Source organism: Corvus hawaiiensis, chromosome 20 (genome assembly GCF_020740725.1).
Source record: "Corvus hawaiiensis isolate bCorHaw1 chromosome 20, bCorHaw1.pri.cur, whole genome shotgun sequence".
In the NCBI taxonomy this organism is placed as follows: domain Eukaryota; kingdom Metazoa; phylum Chordata; class Aves; order Passeriformes; family Corvidae; genus Corvus; species Corvus hawaiiensis.
This window is the reverse complement of record NC_063232.1, coordinates 3612942-3639632: the sequence shown is the minus strand read 5'-3', so window position 1 is coordinate 3639632 and position 26691 is coordinate 3612942. Positions and strand designations below refer to the sequence as shown.

At 39.5% G+C, this 26691-nt stretch overlaps 1 protein-coding gene across 2 annotated transcripts in view; it reads right to left on the bottom strand.

Annotated features, from left to right (window-relative positions):
• Positions 1-26691, bottom strand: part of NCOR1 (nuclear receptor corepressor 1) — a 55939-nt gene that overhangs the window by 21933 nt on the left and 7315 nt on the right. For both annotated transcript variants that reach the window (XM_048324803.1, XM_048324802.1), the window contains exons 2-17: positions 20643-20820; positions 19214-19353; positions 17530-17725; positions 16363-16545; positions 14362-14475; positions 13002-13058; positions 12507-12559; positions 11713-11779; positions 11146-11318; positions 9127-9217; positions 8429-8607; positions 7910-7964; positions 7188-7289; positions 2619-2749; positions 1914-2131; positions 222-284 (exon numbers count right to left, since the gene is read on the bottom strand). In XM_048324803.1, the coding sequence (XP_048180760.1) occupies positions 222-284; positions 1914-2131; positions 2619-2749; positions 7188-7289; positions 7910-7964; positions 8429-8607; positions 9127-9217; positions 11146-11318; positions 11713-11779; positions 12507-12559; positions 13002-13058; positions 14362-14475; positions 16363-16545; positions 17530-17725; positions 19214-19353; positions 20643-20750 (1930 nt within the window). In that variant the 5' untranslated portion in view covers positions 20751-20820. The remainder of the gene's footprint in view (positions 1-221; positions 285-1913; positions 2132-2618; positions 2750-7187; positions 7290-7909; positions 7965-8428; positions 8608-9126; positions 9218-11145; positions 11319-11712; positions 11780-12506; positions 12560-13001; positions 13059-14361; positions 14476-16362; positions 16546-17529; positions 17726-19213; positions 19354-20642; positions 20821-26691) is intronic.

Sequence of the window (26691 nt, the reverse complement as noted above, 5' to 3'; positions counted from 1 at the left end):
TAACCCATAGGAAAAGAGTCAACATGAGTCTCAAAAATCATTTTGTCTCTTAAAGACGTTTGCTTTTTCTCTTTTTTCATTAAAAAACCAACAGCAATTTGCAAATTATTCAGCATAGTGTTGGTGAAAGTCACAGCAAATGTATTCAGTGATTCAGTAAATCCTTGAAGTTTTGTAAATGCAAGTATCCAGAAGGAAGTCAAAGGCTTTACAAGGTTTACCTTTCTTAGCAACTTCCATTTCTTCTTCTGTCCAGCGGGATGTCTCCACAGGCTCGGTAGAAGCTGCAAGAGAAACAAAGACACTGAGCAGAGGAAAGACCAGGACTCATTATCATGGCACCAATTATGCATCCCATAGTCAAGAAATCTATTTACATTTTGGCTGGCTCAGGTCACTGGGGAAAGCTCTCTTGTCAGAGGGAAGCAGTCAATCTCCATTAAACCAAGTCAGAGATAAAGAAGGAACCACCCCAATCTCAGTAGAGAAAACTGTTCAAAACTATTCTGCCTACAAAACTGTGATTAACTGTCTGTCAAGGAACATTTGTAAGTAAGTTTGGTGTATTTATCACTAAAATTTTATTTTAAATGTCAGTAATTACCATCAGCTACTAAAAGCAGCAATCCAACATGTGATAAGCTAGTTCAGTGCTGTTAGTGGTGTCAAGAAATCTACTGTTCCTGCATTAACTGAGTCTCCAACTGGATAAATGGACAAAAAGAAAAGAAAACAAAAAAAACCCAGTAAGTGAAAGCAAGAAGGAAACTAAGTATGATTCAGTGCAAAGTGCTTTTCATTCACTCCTCTGGATTTTGTATCATCCTGTTTAAATTTCTGAACAGCGCTGAGCTGCACCAGCCTCCATTTCCTTTCCATAAAATCTGCCATTACACACAGCATGTAACAAAGACCCTGCAACAGCTTCCATTAACAAACCACAAAAGTAGGACACTATAAAGTATCTGATCCACTGAAAAGCTATTTCGGATTTTCCAGAAAACCCTGCAAAAATGGTTTAAAAATAAAACAAAAGAAAACAAAAGCAGAACCCACTATTGCTTCAGCCTTAAAAAACCAACTGCTTAAAAAACCCCACTGTATCAATGGAGCAAGAATGCTTCTCAGAATCTCTGCTGTTTTAAGTTACACAAGAACTGATGTTCCCACTTACTCTGTCCTTTACAGTCAGAACATCTGAGTAACAAAAGAGTTGTAACAAGTTCTAGAATAGCAGCTGCCTGTAACTACCCAGCTGAAGCACAAGCAGCAACAAATTTTGCCACAGCAGAGCACTGCAAGAAAAAAAACAACCTGCCCTGCCATCCTGGATAATTATTTACCAGCCACAAGATATTCTGGTATTTCTGCACCACCACAAATTAGGTCAGCCTTTTCCAAAATACACTCAGAGACTGCATCGTCTTTTTTAACCAAACCAGCCAAGAAAGTAACATTTTATTTTAAAAATGCCTCTTGCCATCTAATGCAGAAACAACAACAACTTGCTAAGATCTATTTCAGCTTATGAAGCTCCCTGAAGTACTCAAATACCAGGCCAATTATTTAACAACATCCTTTGTGAGCTGCAGCCTGTAAGTGAATCTGTGTCACAGGCATCTGGATCTCTGCAGACCCTGCAGAGAGGTCAGGGAGACAAGGTGTTATCACAGAAGGGCTGAACTGCCTTTTCTCCCCTCACATCATTCTAACAGTCAGCTGATTGCACATGCACTATTCATGAAGTTACACTTGTGAAGTTTAACAGTTCCACACTGTCACAAAATTATAAATAATAAAGCTGGAATATTAAACAGGAAAACAGAAGTGCACTGCATGCCCGGCAACGGCTCCGTGTCAGTGAGGAGCCTACGAGCAGCTGGGGCCCTGGGAGTCCTGTAAATGCTACTCACAAGGTTCTGGTGGGGGTGGCAGAGGCGGTGGTGGTTCTTCAGTGGCTGCAGCTGCAGCAGCATTTGCTTGAGCAGCTTCATTTGTCATTGATCTTGTGATTCTGCCCTTACGCCGACCTTGGCTGTTGGCAGTTTTTCGGCCCCGAGGAGCCGCCTGCTCCCTTTCCTCTGTTTCTTCTGGTGCAACTTCAGTTTTGTCCTTTTCTTTGGTATTCTCTCTGGGAGTAGGTAAAATGTAATTCAGTCACATTCAGAGAGCCATTGTGAGCAGATATCCCTGAAAAATCAATGTACAACCTAACCCTAAGCCCCACAAACAAAAATCCATGAACCCAAAAGATGCCTTTAGTGAAACAGAATTCACTTATTGCCCACAACTTCCAGTTGCTAGAGAGTAACACAGATACATGATATTGTCAACTTCAAAGAAAATATGAATACTGTGCTAGAACATATGAGAAAAGCCCAAACTAACAAGATACGGAAATCATTACATGTGTAAAAAATAACCCCATTGCTTTTTCCACTGGTCTGATTAGCTCAGCAAGACAGAGAAATTTGTATGTCCAAAATAATTGTTTAATACACAAAAGAAATAGTTTTCAGTCCAGATTTCACTGGCAGGCTAATGCAAATCCTGTTCTGATCTTTGCCAAAACCTGCAATCTAGGGTGAATTAATGCATTTCAGTATGTATACACTTACTTAGATTCCTCCTTCTCATCCTTCTCCTCCTCATCTTTCTTTTCCTCCTCTTTTTTCTCTGATTTGTCTGATTTTTCCTCTTCTACCTTTTCTTCTACCTTTTCTTCTTGAGAAGGACGAGCAATTTGTTGCTGAAATGAAATGGGATTTAGATGATAACTTGATCACACAAAGGTGCAGCATCTTGTCCTCAGAGCAGCACAAAAACTGATGCTGCCTTACTTCCCACTTGATAACATTTTAAGTTACAGGCACTGCACAGTGGTCAGCATAAGAATAGAATATCTCTGCCTTATAAATTCCATGGAAGTATAGGAGGTTTCTGCAGCATGAGCGTGGATTGTGTACAATCCCACATTGGCTGCTGTGTGCCCCACTAAAAATGAGCAGCTATGTTTTAAAAGTGCTGAGTGAGGCCTGCCCTGCGTAGTGAGGGTGTTGCTCCTCTCAAATTCTATTTTTTAACTTTGTGCATTTTATAGTGAAACATGATCTTACAACTGGGGAGCAGAAGGTCTTGTAGCATGAAAGTTACAACCAACTCCAAGTCGCTTTCTCAGAACTTCCATTAGTATTTAAGAAATATAACTTTAAAAAATTTGGTTTGGAATTTCCAGTGGGTGTACAGAAAGAATTATTAAAAAACCAACTCTTTTCTCTACTGAAATGACAGTTTTACAAGCACAGTAAACACTGTGCTTGTCTCAAACAGATACCCAGAGTACACTTGGCAATTCATGGAAACACAAGGACAGAGAACTACAAGACAACGACAGAGAATGATAAGATTGCTGTTCTAGCACTTCATGAACTCAGATTTTACAATCTACTGAAAAATTCCTCAAAAACAGGCTTTTCTTCTTCACAGAGGAAGGAACCTCCCTATGAGTGCAGCAGCAGGTGTCACTGTTTCACTAACAAAACTGAGGCTGGAGATAGTCACCAAACTGACTTGGTTTTGACATTTTAATACTGTAAACTGGAGCAGAAACCCTAAACACTAACCACTATCATCTGACTGCAAATTATTAGCAATTAAAGTGCTGATTATTGATTATGCAGACTTCCTTCAAGCAAGATGTCACAGACATGCTAATATAATTTATTTCCACCTTGCTAGATAGATTGACCTGAAAAGCAAGGAGTTAAAACTGCATTTTAAAACCCCCATAATTTAAAGAGAATTATTTTATATCTAATCTATTTAGAAAACAGTTGTTGAAAATCCTGTTCTTACCTGGCCAACTCAACATCACTTGGTTCTCTGTTTAAGCTGCATAATCAATGCATAAACACAAACCTTAAAGGAGTCGAAGCCTCGGTCAGCGACGTTCCTGCACATTCATGTGCTGATTAAAACTTTTACTGTCCACACAAAGGGGATGGGCTTGAGCTCAGGGCACGGCTCAAAAGGACAAAACCCACCCCAGCAGCGACATCACACAACTCTTTAGCAGAGGCTGCCTGACCCAGCAACGTGTTTATTCCAGGAAATGGTGTCATTCTGCCACTTAAGCTGCCTGCAGCAGTGCTGCCCCTCTCACACAGCACCTTCTAATCTCCCCGGAGTCACCAGAGGTGATCCCCGTCACACACACGCGGCGAATTTCTGTCTGCTCACATCACTGGCCTCCCACCTGCTGCCTGGCCACAGGCTCCAGCCACACACACTGCAGGGACACAGCCAGCACCCACCACTGCCTGGCTACCAAATTCATTTAAAGCCTTGCTTAAAGAAACCTTCTGTCAACGAGTTATTTAAGGAATTCTCTGGAATCATAGAATCACAGGATGGTTTGGGTTTGAAGGGACCTTAAAGATCATCTAATTCCAAATCCCCTGCCATGGGCAGGGACACCTCCCACCAGACAGGTTGCTCCAAGCCCTGTCCTGAACACTTCCAGGGATAGGGAAGTGAAAGCATCGTACAGCCATGGCTTTCTCTCAATTCTATGTTAAAAACTTGCTCTACATTTGACAAGCTTTGGTTTAAGACACACTTGTTCAGTTGCCTCTGTCTGGACAGTCTGGAACAGTTTAGGCAGCATTTTATAAAAAGCTCTTTCTAGACCTTTTTGAGGACAAACACATATCAGAATTTTATTAGCCTTGCATCTCTCCGCTTCACATCCTTGATCCAGCACTCAGCTTCTCTCAAGTGAAAGCCCCCACACTGAAACATGAGCCAAGTTGTGCTCACTGCATTCTCTGAAGGACTTCAACGTCGTTACCATGATTAATATCTCCTCTGCTGCAATATTCTACTTGCTTGCCTTCTAATTTACAAAAATATATGAACTATTAAGAGTTTAAGCTGAAGCACCTGTTATTGGCCTAAGCCCATCCTGGAGCACCTCATAAATCTTCCATGACTCGTGTTTGCCAATCAGCAAGAAAGTTTCAAGTTGCTACTGAGAGATATGAAAAATATCAGCTTCAAACAAAGCTGGGGTACAGGAGGGGGAAGGGGTGAGCTGCTTTCTGCAACTGTAAGATAAAAGCTCTGGCAAGCCAGGCAGTTCAACCCTCTCAAGTTCTTTTTTACTAGCTGTTATAGATGTTGCTAATTAATCATGAATAAAATTATAAATACAAATATGATTTTTGGCACCATATAGTTCCTTACTATTAACATGCTAACTGCAATACTTCTGAATTTAAACTTCCAGGAGTGGTAAAATTTCCCTTTCAGAGTGCTGAGAGTATTTCCTTGAGTTGGCAAGTCCAGCTCAACCCTCTCCAGAGCGAAAAACCTGGCACTTACTTGCATCCTTAACAGAGCACACATTAAGCCTGGACAGCAGTTGCCCAAAGTTTAGGGATCTGCTGTAGCACTTCATGTGGATCAAGAACCAGCAATTACGAAGTACAAAACTCTGCTACAATTCCAAGAGCAAGTAATCTGAGCTGGACAAACCTTCAGTGTTCCAACTGATGTATTCAGTTACTCACATATAAATCAGCACTCACAGGAGCAGTCACAAAGTCAGGCAGAGCACCTTGAGCTGAATTCACCAAGCAAATCCATGCCCCTGTGTGTCTAAGGCTGGAATGAAAACCTTTCTGGTCTATATACATTATCCAAGGAAAGCGGCCATTTATGGACAGAAAAGTCCATCCAAATTTTGAATTCTACCACTTCCAATATTCCGAAGTTTAACAACGTGGAAAAGACATTTAAATATACAGCAATGACTTCCTAAGTATCTTGGAATCTCCAGTTCCACTGCACTACAGCTAAGCCAGTTCTGTCTCCTCACCCCTTAGAACAGCACCTAGCAAAGATACCCCTCAACATGGGACACTTCCTGTGATCACACCAACCTCATTTTATAATGGCACAAGAAACAGAGTCACTCCAAATGGCAGCACTACCTCTGTTCAGTGTCCACAGTGATTGTCCACATTTGGACAATCCTGTTTATTTCCATCTTCTTTTCATTTGTCACACATCCAGACTTCAATTGCAATCCTTCCCCAATCACTACTCCAACAACAATAACCTTTCCTATTAAGAAGCATTATTAGGCTTAGAAATTCTAACAGAAATCCTGGCAAAATACAGGTTATTTCCAGTAATTTCTCCCATCAGAGCAGAAGTTCTATGAAATCCTGTGCACAGTGACAATGACCTTATCCTAAGCAATCCATCATTTGTGGGGTACAGACAAGGTACCCTCCCATGACAGGACTCTTCTTGTAGAACACCAGCCCATAATTCAAAAGGTTTAAGTACAACAGCACCACGGAAGCACAACCTGATGTCTGTTTCTACTGAACAGGATCCACTCAACAGTTGAATCCATTTGCAGCAATTTTATATTAAAAAAATACATTTACTGGGACTCCTAGAAAACTTTCAGTATTTGTGTATTTCAGTGCATTTATTTATATTTACTGCATTTACTGTTTTGCAGAGCAGATTTGTGCAGCCCCAAAGTTCCAGGGTTATTTTGTTTTCCAATACCCACATTAATCCTGGTAGCCCAGCACATGTATTTATAAGCTTTTGGTACATAAAATGCTGTTCTTTTCCTTTCCAAAGACTTCCAAAGGAACACTTCCTGAATCAGCAGAATTTTCTATTCACATGCATTAAATTGGTCTCTTTCTTCTCGCTCTGAAGTTCCAGTTTGACTTCGAGCCTGACCACCAAATAAAGACCACTATTAATTTCTGCTTTTTGGCAAACACTGACATTATGAACAGATTATACATTTTCCACTGCAAGTCACATGCTAAACCTAATTTCTCTTGGCTCCAACATAGGATTTAATGATGGATTCAGTCTCAATGTCTGTGGTGGGTCCTCAAAAAAAATGAATTGTCATATTAAAACAAGTAATAAATGTGCAAAGGGAGAAGATATTACACAGAATTAAAACCAAACTAACCAACAACACCCTTGAGATCAGATCACTTAAATTTTAAAAGGGCAAGTATGCAACAAAGGAAAAATAATTCTCTCCCCTTTATGCCTGTAACATGTTGCTATCTCACATGATGAAACAGTTGTAAGCATGAAGCAACAAAATAACAGTACCCAAGTGATGAATAAATTCAACATACCTGGTTTCTTCCTCTGCGTTTACCATAATTCCTTCGCACAAGGGCTTTATAATTTTCATTTTTCTTGGTCAAATAATAATATAATACACAGTCAGGAACATTCTAAAGTGAAAAAAGCAGGAAAAAGTAGGCTTTACTCCTATTGAAAAGATAAGATTTGAGTTTTTAATTTCTCTGAACACTTAAAACGATTCAAGCCCCCAGACTAAAATAAAAAAGCTTCCATTTATTACAGTAAGTGTACACATTCAAGGTTCTGTTGTGTGTCTTAACAAATCCTAATTCTCCATTAATTCTTACATCAATTCTGCCAAATCAAATTCTAAAGACTAAAATTAATCCCAAAGACTGAGCTGGCAGTAGGATCTCCCTGACTTGGAAGGTTTCTCTGGGTCAGCACAGCAGCTCAGCAGAGCCAAGGCTGTTCTTATCTATGCTTATAGTTATTATAGTTAAAGCTTACCTGCTTCAACAAGCAAACATTCAAACTAAATGAGGTGCCATTGTCTTTAATCTTTACCAATTGTGTCATTGCAATAATTTCTGTTGGCACACACTGATTGTGTTACTGATCAAGTATTATAAAATTCTGTTACAGTGATAACTTTTTTGGACTTGATTTTTTTTTTTCAGGAAGACAAAATGATGCTGGGGTAAGTGACTTACATTTGGAAAGTTAGGGATCCCACCCTAGGCTCTATTTACATTAAAAAATGTCTTACCTTTCGTTCCAAGTAGGAAGCAATTAGACCAAAGTTCTTGGGATGCTGGACAAACCTTTTACAAATCAGAAATTATTTCAGTTTAACAACATTATCCATGATCAAACAAGCAAAATAATCCTGCACACAATCTGTTCCATCGCAATCCCTTCATTTACATGAGTGAAATTAGTCTAAAAAGCCCAGTTTTTACACTGTGCAAATTTAGAACTAAGCACTCAAAATTAACTGATAAATTTATGATCTGATAAAATGAGATCATATCTCTACTTTTCTCATTATACTGAAGTAACTAAAGGAACTAAGGTACTTCTGTGAGAATTTTGTATTTAAGGACTAAATGCATGTGAGCATACTCAGTTGAAAAATAAGTCTAAAATTTTGCAATATTTATTACAGCCAACTAAGAACATTATCAAACATTACTGCACAAAAGCTTCAGCATTCCTGATTTAGCTTTACATGATTGGGAAATTAACTCTCATTTCAATGTAATAAAAAGAAAAGAAAGGCCATTACTTCTCCTTAAAAATCTCTTTCTCGTGGTCTGTCCAGACGTTCATGAACTGCCTGTCTTTATAAACTTTCATGGGATCCTCCATCAGCCCGTTCATGTTAATGAACTTCACCCGTCTCTGTTCTGCATCGAACATCATGGGAGGGATGACAGAGAGCTGCCGCATTTGCTTCTCGTTATTCTACACAACAAAAGGAAAAGTAAAGAACACACAAAGTGTTGCTGCTGATGTTAACAGCTCTTGAATTACACAACTCTTAAAGCTCCACATTCACAGTCAGCTTGGGACTTGTTTTTGTACATGTCTTAACTCTTGCAGAAGTTGTCACTATCCCAGTGAACATTTACAGTCAGCTAAAGGAAACAGCGCCACAACTGCTGGAAAACCAAAATGATGGAGGGCTTGAGAAAAGGAAGAGTTTTCACATGTTTGTTACAGCTGTAAAAAACTAGGTTGCAGCAAGCCTGCAATGAACAGCCACATGAGAAAAATCTAGGGTAGATACAATTAGAAAGCAAAACCCTCAAAAGAAAAGTATTTGTAAGACTTGCTTCAAGCCACACTTCACACAGATTCTTTCCAAGAGAGAAGAGCTTTCTCTTATCACAGAAACAAACCCTCTGCAAGAGACCTTTCACTGCCAATGAAAGGATATTTATTGGCTGTGCTTCTACAGTGAAGTACAGGCACCAGCCTCACCTCCTGCTCAGAGAGTCCATCGATGATTTCTGAAATCTCATGTTCACTTCTAGCAATCGTTGCTGAAAGGCCAGCCCCTCTTTGGCCAACTCTAGGATGAGGAGAACACAGAGGGGAAAAAGGATAAAGTGGGAATTAGCTCTATCTGCAGGTTTTGCACACCACAACAACCTTCAAAATTCCTTACAATGCTGTTGCCAGTCTCTCAAATCAGTTAGGACCGGTCGTTCTTACGGAGAGTCAGAGCACAAACTTCGTCATGTCCTGCTTGGTTTTACAGTGAATTTGCAAAGCTCAGCAGAAAGGGCACAGAAAAAGGTGTTACCACCAATTCCACTGCAAAGTAGGTGCTTCAGATAAATGAATTTGCTTCTGCTGAGCATGAGAAATGTTCATCAGTGGCACAGAAATTATCACCTTAATTAGTACAACTGATACACCTTGAAAGAGCCTTTTATTTTTTTAAGAAAACCACACCAAATTTGCCTTTTATCAATTTGGTCAAGTTACTAATACAGCACTGAAACTTTTACAAAAGAAATATTTCCACTTTTGAATTGATTGGGAGAGCTGTAATTTGGAAGAATTTTTCAGCTTGTGATCTTCACCCTCAGGAACATCATAACAATATACCACAGCATGTGGGTCAAAAAGCATTTCAGAGGTAAAAATCACTACTAAATGGAGAGACAAAATACCTCAAAGATTTTACTGAATTAATCCATTTGCACAAAATCTGAGGAAAAAACCTTTAGTATTTACATAGCAATAGTATTACAGCACAGCTATAGACAAAGAGGCCATTACATTAGAGAATGTAAATATAACATAAAGAGATGACCCTGTCCCCAGTAGTTTGCAATTACAAAGACATGATAGATTCTTCAAGGGAAAGCTTCTTATGTATGAGTGCTGTTCTCCTTCTAACAGTTTACTTTCTTCTTTTCCTGATTCCACAAAATCTTGCAGCCTTCACAATGTATTGCAAACTCTCTGCTTTCCCCATGTTTTATGAAGAAAGGTGATGTAGGCAGATGGTTATAAGAGATGAGATTAAATCTTTATGGGGCTTGAACTCTCAAAGGTGTATTGAAATTATTTCGAACATCAGATAAACAGATTTCAACACTAAATCAAACTTGACCTAATTCTAATTTGAATCTTATCTATCTACCTACAGTACTGCAAGGTGAACTCTTAAATGAATTGCACTTCATTCCTTTTAAGACTCCTTGTAGTTTCCATCTAACAAATGTCTGATAGATTAAATAATAGGGCCTTAATTGTTGCACCTTGAATATTTTAAAATGCAAAAATGTCTGGAATAAAATTACCTGGCAAGTACAACAAAAGATCAGTCAAATTGTTAATTAAGAAGACAAATGGTTTTGGAGTGTGGGGGCTAATGAATACAGGGATCATGAAACACAGGAGTAACACAGACACCCAGTGACAGAAAAATACCAGAATAAATTAGAGCGTGTGCCCAAAATGAACAGGCTCATGTGAAGCTGATGCTCCAATTGTCTTCAGAACTCCACAAACACCTTACTGAGCAACTTAACTCTCCTTGGCTCACTGACACCACAACCTAAGCAGCCTTTTGCTAATTGGCCCTTTTCCTGTGTTCCTTTTGGGAAATATGGGGTTTGATGGCAGATCTGAAAAGGGAGATGGGAAAGGAACCACGGGGACATCACCACAGCGGCCTGAGAGGACACCAAGGGATGAGACTGGCACAGCTGGAGGGGAGGGACAGGAAAGGGGACATATGACAATGGATAGATAAAGTCATGGAGATCCTTAGGATGGGAAGTGAAACATGAGCTCAGTGCCATGGAAACACAGAGAACAAATGGAAGAACATTTCACTTCATGACACAGTAAAATTCTTTTTAAAGCGAGAAGGTGATGAGCATAAAACTTAATCACTAAAATTAACCAATTTTATAATAAATAATTTTAAAACTTAAAACTGAAGAGATATTTTGCAGGAATATTTCAAATCTCCAGTAATACCTTTGGAATCTTTCCTGCTGTTCTCTCTGCTTCCGGATTTCTGGGAATTGTTTCTCATAGTACTCCCGTGTTTTGCTCTCCTTGGCTTTCCTGCGTGGATTATTTTCTATCCTGTCTACTTTCTTCTCCCATGCCTCCATCAGCTGATCATAACGTTGACAGATTTTCTGTTCCTGTTAAATTCCAAAAGCAAACCTTGAACTAAGCAAAATACACCAAGTGATCAGAACATGTCACATGGGCAGACTCCTGGAATGCACAGATTTTTCCTGCTCTAGTCCCTTCCATTATGAAGATAACTTATACCAAATTTTCAGCACAGAGGAAGTGAGGAAGTGGATATAAAAATGTAGATTTTGAATATTATACACTATTTTTTTGCTTTACACATCCCAGTGGTATTTGGTAATTGTCATTACTGCTTTCTAGAACTATCCCACCTTCTGGTACCACACCTGTGTTAGCCTGAGGTCTTATTTTTCTAATCACTACATTTGGGAATGCAAGACAAGGGTCCAGACAGGAAACCAGCCACATGCTGCTTTTAGAAAATCATGGTGCTCTTACCCGTTGTTTTCTTGCATGGTTCCTTCTTTTAAAGAATAGGATCAGCTTTTTCCTCATCACCTGGTTTCTGGGAAACAGAATTAGGGGAAAAAAGTGAACTATATAAGAATCAGGCGCTTCAAAACCACTCAAAACTCATCTCAATCCTAGAGGCCAGAGTTTCATTATGAGTAACAGTTTCAGGATAAAAAATAGGGTAAATTCCCAATGAAGTCCAGATAGCTAAATCACCTAATATTGTATTTTTTCAGAGAGGAGATTCTTGAAGCTGGCTGAAATAAGCAATTGAGACACAAAAGGCTCCCATTTCAAGGCAGGTGCTTTCCATTACCACAGGAGGGGTAATATGCTAAAATGAGAACATTTGGTTTAAGCTATTATGCTTTTAGGGGGGAAAAGTCTTGGCAATTCAGCCCTAAAGTTAAGTTTTCCAATATATTGTTCAAGAAATAAGTACTTTGGAACTTCTATATGAATCTATTTGATGGAGTGGAGCAAGAATTACTTTTTTTAAGAGAAGCTTTTAAAGGACAGCCAGCTTAAGTTTTATTATTTATTTTTATCTTTAAATGAAGATGGAAAGCCAGGGCTTCCCTCTGCCTTCAGCACATATAATGCACATCTTGCAGAGCTATTTTACAACAAAGAAATCAGAAAGTTACATGGACAGGAAGCTTTTAATTATGGTTAAAACTCACACATCCTACTTGGAAATGACAGCAATGAAAAATGTGAGGGAATGTTTAAATCCAGATGCCCTGAATGGGACAATGACAGGGTATTAAAGCACTCACGTTTTGATGTTTTCATGGTAGACCTTGGTGTCTGATGGTTGGTTGTAAAGTGGCTGCAATTTTGGATGAGAAAGGAACACTTAGCACTTTGCAATGCATGGAACTCTAAAAGTGTATGCAACACATTTAACAATATTTTAGTATTCTGGCAACAGTGCACTTAATCTGAGATGCAGCAGAGCTGAAGGGACTAGAAGATATTCTGCACAAAGCATAGATTTCACTACTTAAAATTAGATTGTAACTACTTATGTATATAACAGTACTTCATTTCTTCATACTCCAACCTGTTCTCTCAAACAGATTCAAATCTTTTTAAAAATCACACTTTATGTGGCCAATGAACTCAATCAAGCCCCAACTCACCAGTGCATTTAAACACACATTTCTTCTATACATCATCACAGAACTGCAGCTGATCAGCACAACAGAATTAGAGCAACTGGCAACACAGGAAATAGAACAAAAGAAAAAAAGCAGAATTCCACAACTTACCAATTCAACTTTAGGACCAAGACCTTCAAAAATCTTGTGAGCTTCTTCTGCTTTTTTCTGCAAATAAGATTTTTTTTCATATAGTCTGAATAAATCCTCTGAAGTTCATGTCAAATGTGGATCTGAACTCTGTGTTCTCTGCTAAACCCCTGCCTGACCATGTGAGATCCTTCTTAACCTACTTCTGCAATGTTGCCTCAGCAAATAAAGAAACCTGTACTTGAATTGTGCAGTTACGACTCTGATCTCCAAGTCTGGAAGCTGATAGAGCATAAAAGCAGAAACTGACCTCTGCAGTTCAAAACCAAAATGTAGTAAGTAATACTGCAAATAATTACAAGGAGGAAGAAAGGTGTCCAATAAAATGAAGTATAATTAGCTTTGAAGAATGGAATAAAGGAACTAAAATTTTCCAATCGCCAAATCTGGGAGTGCGAATCCATGTGTACATAAACACACAAAGTCTGTCAAAGGTCCTTCATTCACACTAAGTGAAGACCACGAAATAATCCTGGCCCTTCCTTCCATGGAATGCTTGGGACGCAGCTCTGCTGTACAAAATCTAGTATTGTTTTGCAGGGGGGTTTTACCTCCTCAAATTAAAAAAAAAAATAGTCTGTTGTCATAGAAATTAGCTGTTCCTCTAAACTACAGAATAAAATTGGGAAATTAAACAAACACATACCACTCTCACAGAAGATCACAATACTTTCAAAATCCCCAGATATCTGACTCCCTTATCTCAAACTACCATGGGGAAAAAAAGGCAGGAAGCATTTTTGCTATTACTGTTGGAAATATTACTGAGCTCCTGGACTTTTCTCACCACTTAAACAACACAAGCTCATAATTTACCAATATATTACTTCTTAATATCTGTTCATTTATCCAAATCTTAAGTGCCAGAAGTCAGAGTTTATAAAGAAGGCACAAAATTCTACAACATACGCAGTTTTTTTTCCCTTCAGCTCATTTAAAAGTAGAGTCTTCAGCCAAGTTTGTCAGCTCATGTGAGGAATAGGGAACTCAAGATGAATTTCTGAGGCATTTTTCATATCACACACTTGAAAGGATATGTATGTGTGTGTTTATATATAATTCATGTATCTCAGCACAAGGCTCTAAGGATAAGACCCACAGCTCAGACTGCTTACAAGATACAAGGAAGATTCCTGTGATCGAGAATAAAAAGGTCATAAAAATGTCTTTCATTTAGAGAAGCAAACAAACAGTAAAAGAGGGGTGGGCAAATCAGTAAAACAGAAGTAAAATTTGCCCCATGGAAGTAAATGAAGACCTAAAGAATGTCAGCTCTGTGGGTCAGTGAGAGCCCCCCCGGTGAGGTGCAGAGGACACTCACCCGATTCTCATCGTAAATGATCTGGACAATGCTGCGGTGCTTCTGCTCCACGGGAGGAGGGGACACAGGCCTCTCAGGCTCGGGAGGCTTAGCAGCTTCTTCTTCAAGTTGTTGCTAAGAGACCAAAGAAAGAAAATCAGCCATCCATGTTCCCCCCACCAGTAATTAGTCACCAGAGATAAAATACGCAGCTGATCAGTCAGCACTGCCTCTTATTTCGCTTTGCACTGACAAGGAATGAATGAAATGGTTTTAGTGCCCACAGGAACAATAACAAGACTATTTTTTGTACTACTGGTAATCCAAATTACCTGTTTACAAGACTCACCTGCCTTGAATCAGACTTATTTCAGTTTGACAGAGCCACAGTCACTTTGTAATTTATCATTATTTAACTTTAAACAAAAGTATCAACTTAGGAGAACAGTTACATCAGAGCTGCCTTCTCACAGTGGAAATAAACCAGAGCTGCCTTCCTGTACTGTAGATGTTCAAGTGTCACCATTACTGCTGCCTTATGGTTTCAAAAGGTACAAAAGTCCTTCTAACACTCCACAGAGAACATCATTCTAAAGGTACTTCACAGCAAAAATAAACCACTCCACATGCATTAAAGTTCCAAGACTGTTACAATACCAAACAGGCAAAAAAAAGAAAATACCAAAACCAAAAAAAACCCACCCTGTAATCCTTTCCTAGCTACTACACTGCTGTGATTTACTTTCACATCAAATAAATCTGGTTCAGTGACATCTTCATTTTTCAAATATCCTTCACCCATGCCTGCCACAAACATACAGCAAAGAACTTGTGACACCAGGGATCCATCCTGCCTTGCAGTCCTGGCTAGAATGTGCTACATTGCTGTGCAAGAATTCCCTAAAATTTTAGCAGAATACCCTAAGACATGAGCTCAGTTATTTCAAGAGCAACTTTGTAGGTTTTTTTAAGTCAAATCACACACAAATGTGCACAAATGACCCTTCATAGATGAGATGCACAGTACTTGCTGATTTTGTGGAAAGGTGCACAGAGAGATAAGCATCATTAACACACAAACAGGTACTCAGTGACATCCTCTTTTGGTTTTCTGCTGGAGGTCACTTTACAGGTCATTAAAATTCAGACGTAATTAAATGTTTCCAGACCATAAAAACACACAGCTCCTGAGAGTTGTCCGTTTGTTATCCTGGACTTACAAGTTAACAAATCCTACAGTGTAACTCTCATTTCCTCCAGAGTTTAAACTAAAAAAAAGTAAAGTTGGCACTTTTTCTATCTGGATCTTTGAAAGTCAGAAAAGGAAAAGGAAACAAGGACTTTGTTTTTGTCAATGACTAACAGATGCCTCAACTGAAGGGTGGGTTTACTTGGCCACAACAGCTACAGGGAAAGTAACAACTTCTGCCAGCAAACATTTCCTTTGCTTCCAGTGGCTGAAGTGCAGTTCTCTGATGCAAAGCATAGCCACGACCATACAAAAAAAAAAAAAAAAGATATTTCCTCCTTTATTTCTCTGCTCTCTGTGTTTATTCACACCCCTCCTACTGCACTTTCCCACAAGGCTAACCTTAGCTCCAGATATTAGGATCTCTTGCCCTTGGGAAAGCAGATGATCCAGGGACTTTTGTACAAGCTCTGGTTTTGGAGATGCACGCAAGGGATTCTCCCCTTGCACAGACTGCGAAAGAAGAAAGATGATCCTCCCCTCAGCCAGCAGGCAGCTCTGAAGCTGAAATTACAGTCACAGTGCCCTTGTTTCACAGCAGTTTCAAATATAAACCCATCTGCTGCTGCTGTTCCTATGTGGCTTTCTCCTACTTTCAAAAATGCTTAAAACTATGTGATGTCCAACTTATTTAAAATAAAATCATACACATAACCTTTCCTTTTTAACTTCTTCATCTGGTTCATATAACCAAAAAATTCACCACCACCAAAAGAAATTTTTCCACACCTCTTTCACTGGCAGAAGACAAGAGCAGTGTCTGCAATGCTTACTTGCTTTTTCTTCAGTTTCAGGATTTGCTGTTCCACTTTTGCAATTTCGCGATCTACGCGGTCCATGCTCTGGATCAATTCTTCCTTTGACAGCTTGGAAGGTGAAGCATTTTGGTCCTCCCCACAAGGCTGACCAGAAATTGGAGAAGATGGTCCCTCATGCTTTCCTCCAAAAGCTGGGTCCTTCCATGGGGACAGGAGATTGGGGGGGGGATAGAGAGAAATCAGTCATAACACAGGAATGAGTGCTCAGAAACCAAACAGCCAGGAATTAAAAACAATTTCCATTTATCTATAGCTCTGTTGAGAAGTCAGTTAAAGTTTTAATAATGCTCTAAATCTTTTAGAATTAACTGACAGCCTATTTATGATCCTGTAATTTCAAAGTCCACCTTTTAAAAAACCACCACACTGCAATATTTACCTTGAAAGCAAAGTAAGACCAAAATGCCTCCCTCTTAAAAATACATCTTCATAAATGTAAACAGTAACTTTTATTTTTAAAGGAAGGGTTACTTGACAGCCACTCCTCAATACTCTGCACCTATACTGAGGAGGATATTCTCAAATATAATCATGACTAGCTTGATAAAGCACATCAGGAGTTAGCTGTGGTTATAAACGTCAAGTTCTCTTGAATTTAGCTCTAATATTCAATATCTACAATAGAAAATACCCACCCTAAACTAGATTGTCCTAGATTTAGTCAAAATGGGACAGTGACAAGTATAATTAGTGTTATGTAAATAAGCAGATTCATTTCAAATGCTTAAAAGGGAATAGGGGGTGGAAGGAAGTACTTTGACTATTCAGTACCAATGTTAATTACAGGAAAAAATGGACTTGCATGCATTTGCCAGCAACTTTCAATTGAAAAGCAGAAATATTTCATGCACTATGCTATAATCATTTTACAACTGAGGTTTCAGTGATGTAAGAGAGTAGTGGCAACTCAGAATTCCAGTCTATTTACTGGGTTTGAGTCAGACTGTGTAAGAGAGTAACACTGACTCATGATCACAGCTTCTGATAATGTGTAAAAGTAAATCTTTGGGATTAAAGAAAGAACCCAAACAAACAAAAAAATTACCTAACGGAAAAAAATTGATTAGCTCACTGCAACATAGAAAGTTAGACCTTCAGCACTGTAACAGAAAATGGCTTTACCTTCTTAATATCTGCAGATCTCAGCCCTTCCTGCAGAGGATGTACTAAAGGCAAGACAGTGGCTGCACTGACACGCTGGAAATGAGAATCAGACACTTGTTCAAGACGTGGTCGCTTAGATTCCAGTGAATCATGATCTGTCTGAGATGGACCTGGATGAAACTGCTGTTCATATCCAGTTCTCCTTTCCTGAGGCCTATACAGAAGAGATAAACTATTAAAATACACATTTTTGATACAAGAAAAATCCTTGACACTTTTCAATTTTAAAGAAGATGCAATTTGGTGAAGCTCCTTCTAAACAGTAAAGCAGATAAATACGTTTAAGTATGATCTTTAAAAACACAACAGTTAAAATCCATTGGAAAAGAGAAAGTGAACTTGAATCTCAAAGGCACTCCTATCATTACACAACCTTAAAGAAACTCAGCAGTGCTACAAGGATATTGTTCAAATCAAAGCTCTGATTCAAATTATAAACACACCAAAAATCCATGAGAAAAAGACAGTACTATATTCCACTGAAGATGGCCACAACAGCTCCATTATTTAAATTTTGTAGCCAAATAATTTTTAAATATACACAGAACGCTTGAGATGAGCCACGAGTCTGTTTGGAATTTGATCTCTACTAAAATTCTACTCTATGACAGAAGCAGTCATTGATTCAATCCATGAGTCATTTAAAGACTCCTCCTTCTCAGAAAAATGCTCAACAGTTATCACTTGCTGCTTCACACTGCAGTGCACAGGATGTCCATAAAAGACCCTCATGTGCTTCAACATCTTCCTATGAAGTGCTACTGAAGAGATGACAGCAGCAGTTTCCTGCAGTTTGCCAGAACTACCAAATAAGCTTCTACAAATTTACAGTGTGGGGAGGGGTGTGATTTACTACTGCTATAAACTCAATTTTGAGAACTCTAAAAGCTGCTGTGATTCTCAGCATTAAAACAGAGCCTTACTGACATTTTGCTGACACAAGATGAAGGCAATATGGAAGCCCCAGATTTCACTATCATCAAGTTATTTCTGGGAATATCCTAATGAGATTTTAAGCCAAACCAGTATTTACATAACATTCATCATGGGTATTTGTTCAGAACCAGATTGGTCAGTTATAGCCAAAATAAACCTCCAGCAGTAATCCTGCATATAAAGTTGCTCCTAGCAGATATATTCACTAAGAGTCCAAGGCAAAAAGGGTTTTTACAAGCAGTGAGTGCAAGAAAAGAAGAGGTTGTTACAGGCATTAACACTTGCTTATGACTGTATACCAGCAGACTAATACACTATAGAATTGAGTGCACAAACCATATTTTAATCTCTCCCCTAAACAGAAGCATGTTCCTGCTAATTTACTACAATCCAGTTAATATTAGTCTGATCTGTAGTGGGATTTTAATCTCCAGATTTGATGTTCAGAGAACATTCAATGTTCTTCAAATAAACGCTTGACACCGTGTGAAAACTTTCTTGTACCAGCAGTGACGATGCACATTGACCATCCCCCAACATCCCCCATGCAGTGACCCCTTTACTGGGAAGGAAGACACTGGCAAACTGGAAGCAAACTCCATCATCTGATTCACTGCTGCTGTCCACTCTCCGTGTCCTCAGGTAACCCCAGAGCAGCTGCATGCACAAGATCGGTGTTTGCACTCCTCCAGCTCAGCCTCCTCACCTGTCAGAGCCTGGGTGGAACTCGGAGAGCAGGGAGGGCCTGCGCCGGAGCTGCTGCTGCTGTTGCTGCTGCTGCTGCAGGAGCTGCGTTGCCTGACTGACTTCCAGGTGAGACGAGCGATAGTCGGGAACAGCAAATTCCTGAGGGAAACGTTTCTTGTGTTAATAGGAACAAGGGTAGAGACAGGACCAAAAGCATTCGGTGATCGTAATCATTTCCAAAGCTACTAAATACAGAGTTACACTGGATCAATGAAGCCTTATTCCAGCTCAAAAAATAACGTTTGCAAATGGCAGTTCCGAGATTTCAATAAACTTGAAAGAGACTAAATATTTATACTAGGAATTCCACCTAATTTATTAACAACTGCTAACAAAACACAAATGAGTCAGCAGCAGATGAATAGCCTTTCAAAAATATCCTTTAAAATCAGTCTTGCACATCCAACTGCAACATGGTAAAACGAGAGCAACCTCGAGGCAATTTCTTTTGTTATCACCTCAAGACATTTTTATATCAGACACTATAAATCAGGACTAAGAGTCACACAAGATGCATCTTCCAATTGATACAATTTACAATCAAAGTGAGGTACAAGACTATTTATTTGTATATCTGTGTCATCAACCACTCGCTTTTAAAAATTATATGCAGCTGGCACTAAACCGAAGAAAAGCTCTACAAGACATGTAATAGATCATTACCCATGAGATTTCGTTTTCATAAATTATCTAAAAATAAACACAGAGCAAGCCAAAAAGCTTCAATTTTTGAATTTCCTTTTGCTAACATGGAAGTAGAGGAAAACATCCAAAGTATCTGCTGCAGGAGGAGAATTTCATTAAAATGAGGGAAACCTAAACTGTTGTAAAGCCAACAGTTTGTCCTCCACAGCCCACCACACCACAGAGCACAGGATGGCAGAATAAATGCTTGGCAGAAATGAGCAAGTACGATACCCTTAGAAATCCTTTACTCCCTTTCTGGCCAGCAGAACTCAGCTGGCAGCACTGGTATGGCTGCTTCAGAAAAAAAAAAAAATCAGTGTAACACAAGTTTTTACACATTCTCCACCTTGCACAGAATTTTGACAAGTATCTTAGAGAGATTCTAGCCCAATACTGCAACAGAAGTTTAGGAACAGAACCCCTACTGAATTTATTCAAACCATCAGAAACCAATGATAAAACCAGGACGTTTATATTAATAAAGGGCAAGGAGGGCAAAACAAAACAGAAGAAGCCCCTCCACAAGTATTTATTTAAGCAGACTGGCAGCAGCTCTCCCCAGCGGGGGCACATGGATGTGTTTCCAAACATGAATGACTGGTGTTACCCTCGTTCAAAAACCAGAAATAATCCCTTTTTGGCACAGCAAACACCTGAACTGCAGCCTGGCTAAGGCTGAGGCTCTCGGGTGTCCCCCTTACCTGCTGGTGGCGGGTGCTGGGGAAGGTGTACTGCACAGAGTGGGGCGGGTACCGGCTCTGCTCCGTGCTGAAAGCTCCTTGGTTCGGAGGGTAGCCTGAACTTGACATTATCAGGGAAGGAGTCTCCACAAAGCTGTGAGATCAAGACCAGCAAGCAATCATGTTTCTAGGAAACCGCCTAAAGGGAAAAAGATCGCTGATAAGCACTGAAGTACCAGATGTACTCACAATACATTACAGCCATAGTCACCTAAGCAAAACAACCATTACCAGTAAAAGCTTCTTCCTGATGTATTTATTTAATAGGTTACTTCAGTCTGAAACATGCTAACGGGTCTTAAATGGGCTCAAAATGAGACGTGTCAGCATTGTCTACACAAAGATTTGAGGATTATATTGTTGGAATACATCCTTTTACCAGTTACCAGTTGGGTTAGGAGAATTTGACAAGAAAAGTAGGTCACTTTAAATAAATGTTAAAGAGGTTATAATAGTCTATAGCTGGACTCTGCATTTACAGTAAATTTTCTTAGCACAACATGAAGTTCACTTTCATTTCTTCTACAAAGGTTTTGGATTCCATGAACTGTTGCTGACTTTCAGATTCAGGTAGTCTTAGGGCTGCACTCAGTGTCACCTACAGTTCATTAAATCCCAGTGCATTAGTCAGGCCCTGAATGCCATCACCATCCAACAGCAGCTTAACTCAAGTAGTCAGTAAAAAAGGCACTCACAAAGCAGAAAACCAGCTCAGCTTCAAATGCCAGCATAGTTTGGCTCCTATGGGATGCCAGAAACTGAATATACTACAAAGCCCTAAAACAATCCTGCTTAGTTGACAATCAATGACTACTTTGCATTCTCTAGCTGCAGATGGAGAGCAAACACTGAACTGCAAACTGACTGGGGGAAGATTTAAAATACTGAAGAAATCCAGACAAGTTCCCTATCAAAGTCTGAGCATGCCTGAGGCTGGGTATGGTTCCAGCTGCTGAAGATCCAAATAAACTGATTAAACCCTCCTTCCCCATCAGTGTTTTGAGCAGGTGAATTATGGCTCTAAGCAAAAAATTGGGACATAAATAGATTTTTAACAGAAAATAGTTTTCTCTGATAGCTCAAAAGATGTAATCCTTGGAGCCTACATATTAAATCCAGAATTCTATCAGATGTGGAACACATTCTCAACCTGTTGCCCAGAGACCAGCAGACATATCAGACCTTCAAATGAAGTAACTGTTGATCCCTGCCTCAATGGCTACATTTCAAAGCACATTAATCCACATCCTTTCACAAACATCACCTATAAAGTTATACTTCTGAACTGCATTTTCCATTATCAGTCAATAGACAAAATCAGCTCAGCAGATCTTGAAGTATATCTGGCATATTTTATCATTCCTGTTCTGGTCAGGGGATTTTTCCTCCTTAACTCTCCATCAAACAAAGCTTTATGTGTTGGACTCCCAGAATAATGAGGCAAATTTACACTTACCTCTTAAAGCTGATTTTCAGCTATGAAAAATCAAAGGAAAAAACAACAGTTTATCTTTCAAAGCAATACTACAGATCACTGGTAGTGTGCTTTATTGTACCTATAGATCTATTATAGTACCTATAATTCACATCCAACTGACAAGCTCTAACAGAATGCTTCACCATTAACATTTATTATACTTCATCATTCACACTGCATTCATTAGAGTACAGCTTTACCTACTATGTGATGGTCTAATGGGTCTGAGTCATATGATTTCCATTTAATCAAGGCACAGTGTCAGAAAGCCAGCAAGTTCAGCTGCACACGTTGTGAGAGCAGAGAGCTACCCCTGAGCACCCCAATGTACCCCTAAACCCCAGCCACAGCCAAAAGAAAACCTCTAATTTTCCTTTCTTACATGGACTTTCACAGGAATTAAAGCTATGGCACACAGCTGTCAGCTCAGTCCAATGTTTACTGATGTGATAACTACTCCTGTCACAGGCTGGTGCACATTCATCATTAAATGAACTGGCTCCATGGTATAAAGATGCTCAAACACTTTAAAGGTTATGAAAGTACAAATCTTAGTTTGATGAATTGCTGATGCCCTAACCTAGGCTCCCTCAGCAGCTTCATGTGCAGAGATCTGAAGAATCTGGGAATGCAGAGGGGATCAGGAGAGCAACCACTTGAAAATCACACACAAATATAGGTCAACTTCTGCATGATTCAAGGTCCTTTCTCGTTTTCTCTGTCAAGTTACATCTGCTCCTTATTTTCTCAATATTCAGTCAAACCCACAAGTTGATCATTAACCCAGGTGCTGAAAGTTCAAGCCACGCTCACTTTCTGTGATGCTATAAAAGCTATTTCTCCATTCACAAGAACTGCAGTGGACAGAGTGTTAGGTTTGTGCTCATCTTGAAATCTTTCACAACCAACTGCAGTGAGAGCATCTGACCATCTCTCCAGATTCTGCACTGGACATGGAAAGATGAGAGAGAGGGCGTGGAGTACAAGAATGAACATCCTGCATCCATCCAAAAATGTCAACCTAAACCCCCTCATAACCCACAAGTTTTACATAATAGATAGGAAAACACTGAATCTGATGACTTTCCTACTGAAAGCTGCAAGTGTGATCATGTTCATAATGGAAATTGTTTTAAAAGGGAAACAAATGAAAGTTGCCAGCAGAGGAAGGCAACAAGGAGCCTATTCATGGTCAATATGAGAGGTGAGAAGCACAGAGAGGAAAAAAAAGAAAACATGAAGTTATCAGTGGTGGGGGACCATTCTTCCTCCTCCCTGAGGGAACTGGCAAAACAGCAGCAGAGATAAGGGGGTAACAGCAGAGGAGAACACATGGTCACATATTGGCAATTACAAGGTGTGGAAGGAACTAAAGGATGGGGATCCTGCATGGGATCTCATTTCTTTCAAGATAAAATCAACCCTGGAGTACAACACGTAAAATGACACTGAAGTACAATAGTCCCTCCCTCTAAGCCTCCTTTTCCTGTTACAGACACATCCACATGCCTGCACATTCTCCTGATTTGACCCCTCTACGTGCCCTTCAGACCCCCCCTTATCTCCCAGGCTCCTACAGCACGAGCTTGTTTATCCTCTCTGCAAGGGGAGGGAGAGATTTTTTCCACATTTTTGCCAGTAGAATTACCACCAATATTCTGCTCATCTCTCCCTATCTTACTACCTTAATTCTGGAATTGTGGATGTAAGTGCTTGACTTGAACTCCTATTTCTCTGCAGGCAACCTTACGACCTGTCAGCCAAAAGCATCTGCCTCTCTCCCTTCAGCATCTGCTCACATGTTTGCAGCAGACACAGATTCTTCTTCATCAATCTAGTTCCTGGCCAGTGAGGGCAGTGCCAGCTTCCTGCTGTAACCTCTCCAATTTCCATACGTCCAGATTATGTTTAAATACAGCCATCCTTTCGCATAAAACTGTAACTGTGTGTGCAGACTGTAAACAACCTCATCCGGGCTTTCCTCCCTGCTGTATCCTTTCACTAATCATGACAAACCTCCTCTTGCTCTACCCAAAGCCAACCAGAATCCTCCTGTAAAGTTCCTCACTGTTTATTAACTCTCTCTGATCCTTGCACTGCTTCCCCCTCCTCTGCCGGAACAGAGGCTGCTCATCTTCATTTTCAGCATCCCTGATAAACTACAACACCAGAAATCAGCTTCCAACTCTGCTCAGTCAATGACAGCAAGATTCTGTTTTTCAGACAAGCATTTTTTACCTTTTCATATTATCCTGCAAATTGCAGAGGTTAAATATATACACATTTAAAAGAGCTGTTACAGACTTTGGAATTCTGCCTCGTGTCTCACAAAGATAAAGTTAGGTCATGAATACTTTCATACAGCTGCCAACCAGGCTGGCAAATTGTCTTGTCTCACCAAATACTGACAATTAGAAGGGGCAGAAAGAAATATTTCTTTGTTTTGCAATTCAGAAGCCAGAAATTGTGTTATAATGTCCCATTTCACTGACATTCCCAGACTCTATGGCAAAACAGATGGGGAAATCAAGTAGCATCAAATGGACAATATTAAAAAAATAAAAATTACAGGACACACAGGAGCAAACAATCAAAAAAGAAGCAGTTAAGTGAAGATAGCCAGGGGAGAAAAAGCAATGATAAGAGTAATGGATTCAGGAACTGAAGAGATACTTGGCCTTGTGTTAATTTGATCTTCTCGGACAAGGAAATGATTTAACAATGTTTATTTCTAAAGGTATGACGATATTTTTGTCTTTGGCCAGCTCAAACTACTGATCAGATCCAATTCAGTATTCTCTTAAAAGCTACTGTTCACACTTACATTCACCATATGCAGGGAATTTTGAGTAAGTTAGAAATAATTTGGAAATCAATATTATAATGGCAACAATCACGGTGTAATTTCAGCTTGATCTCCAGAACTCAAAATGCTTCAGAAGCAGAAGTACAAACTATCTTCAGCAGACATGTGGGAAAATGAGTCACAGAAAGGTTAAAAAATCTATCAAAGACTCCCCAGGAAATAGACAAAGTCTGAATCAGAAATAAGACTCGATTCTTGCAGCACTTTGAAGGCGCTGCCTGAGTAAAGCAGTTCTTCACTTGGAAAAACACAGTAGGTTAAAAACTGGGACTATTTTTAGCAGAGCAGTTCCCCAAACCCCTTCACCGCACGGCCACACAGACCTGACACAGCTGTCCCAGGGCAGGGCAGTCACCTGCTCCATGTCCATGGAGCCACTTGCTGGAATATCCTGTCTCCATCTCTTACCTTCAGGGATAAAAGACCAGTCTCATGGGTAGACTCAGTTTTCCTTCAGCTATCCAAAACAAGCTGACATTTCTGCATTTAGAGTAATTTTTGTGCCATCTTGAAGTGCTTAACCAACATTTGCTAATTAAATTTCACATCCTTTTGGGAATTTTCCTCATCTTGTTTTTGAGCAAACTAAGTGTGATATAAAGAGAGCAAAGAATGAGATTATAGTCTAACCCGAGTTGGGAGATTTTGTTTTTAAATCGGCAGCTTTAGTAAATTGAGCTCTGATGTAACTAACCCATGGCAGAGCAAGGGAGGCTCTGCCTTGCACAGGGGATCTACAATGAATCACAAAATTAATTCAGGGATATTTATTCAAAGTTTACTCTGGCAAAAAAAATGAAGGGTGAAGGGAGTGTTTCAGCAGTTGGTTCGAAAGGCCTTATCCAAGGCATGATAACAATACTTGTGAATAATTATTTCTGTGATTTCACTTCATAATAAGGTAATGAAACTACCTCATGGAAAAAACCAAAATCAGGCTGTATTTATGGACTAACCTATTAAACCACACTGACCAGATTTCATGAATTACAGACCCTTCAAGACACAATGCTTCAACACACATAAAACAAATCAAAACTACAGGTCAAGAGTCACAGAAGTAAAACCCTTCAGTGTATTGCTAGCTTTGCAAAACAAATCTTCCCAGTAGCATTTTGTTTTACCAGATAATCATTAACCTGTTCAAACACAAACAAAAACACCAACTTTGCATCCTGGGGATATGCCATACACCAGAAAATACTAACACATCCATTCCTGACAGATCGCTAAAGATAGCTTAATGGGTCCAACTTCCATATAAAAAATTATTTATTCAAACTACTGGACACAGCACAAGGCTGAGTATCATCTCCCACCTGAAATCCCAGTGCTCAGAGCATTAACAGTAGGGCTGCAGGCTCACACTGACTTAGCAGTGTAGAAAGTCTTCAGTAAAAAAGCACCAAACACTTCCAGAGCAGTCATTAGTCCTTCAGTCACTCCTCAACATCCACTTATCAGCAGTCATATGGCAGCTATTCAGATGGCAAAATTCAGTGATGAAGAAAAGAAGTTGGGGTTCAAACTGATCTGTGTCAACCCTGAAGCCTGACCACAAAATTCTGCGAAGTATTGTGGGATGGGGTGGCAAGTGAGCTACTATATCAATATATAGGACAATCCTAAAAGATAGAAGGTTTTCATTCAAGAACCTACCAGAAGGT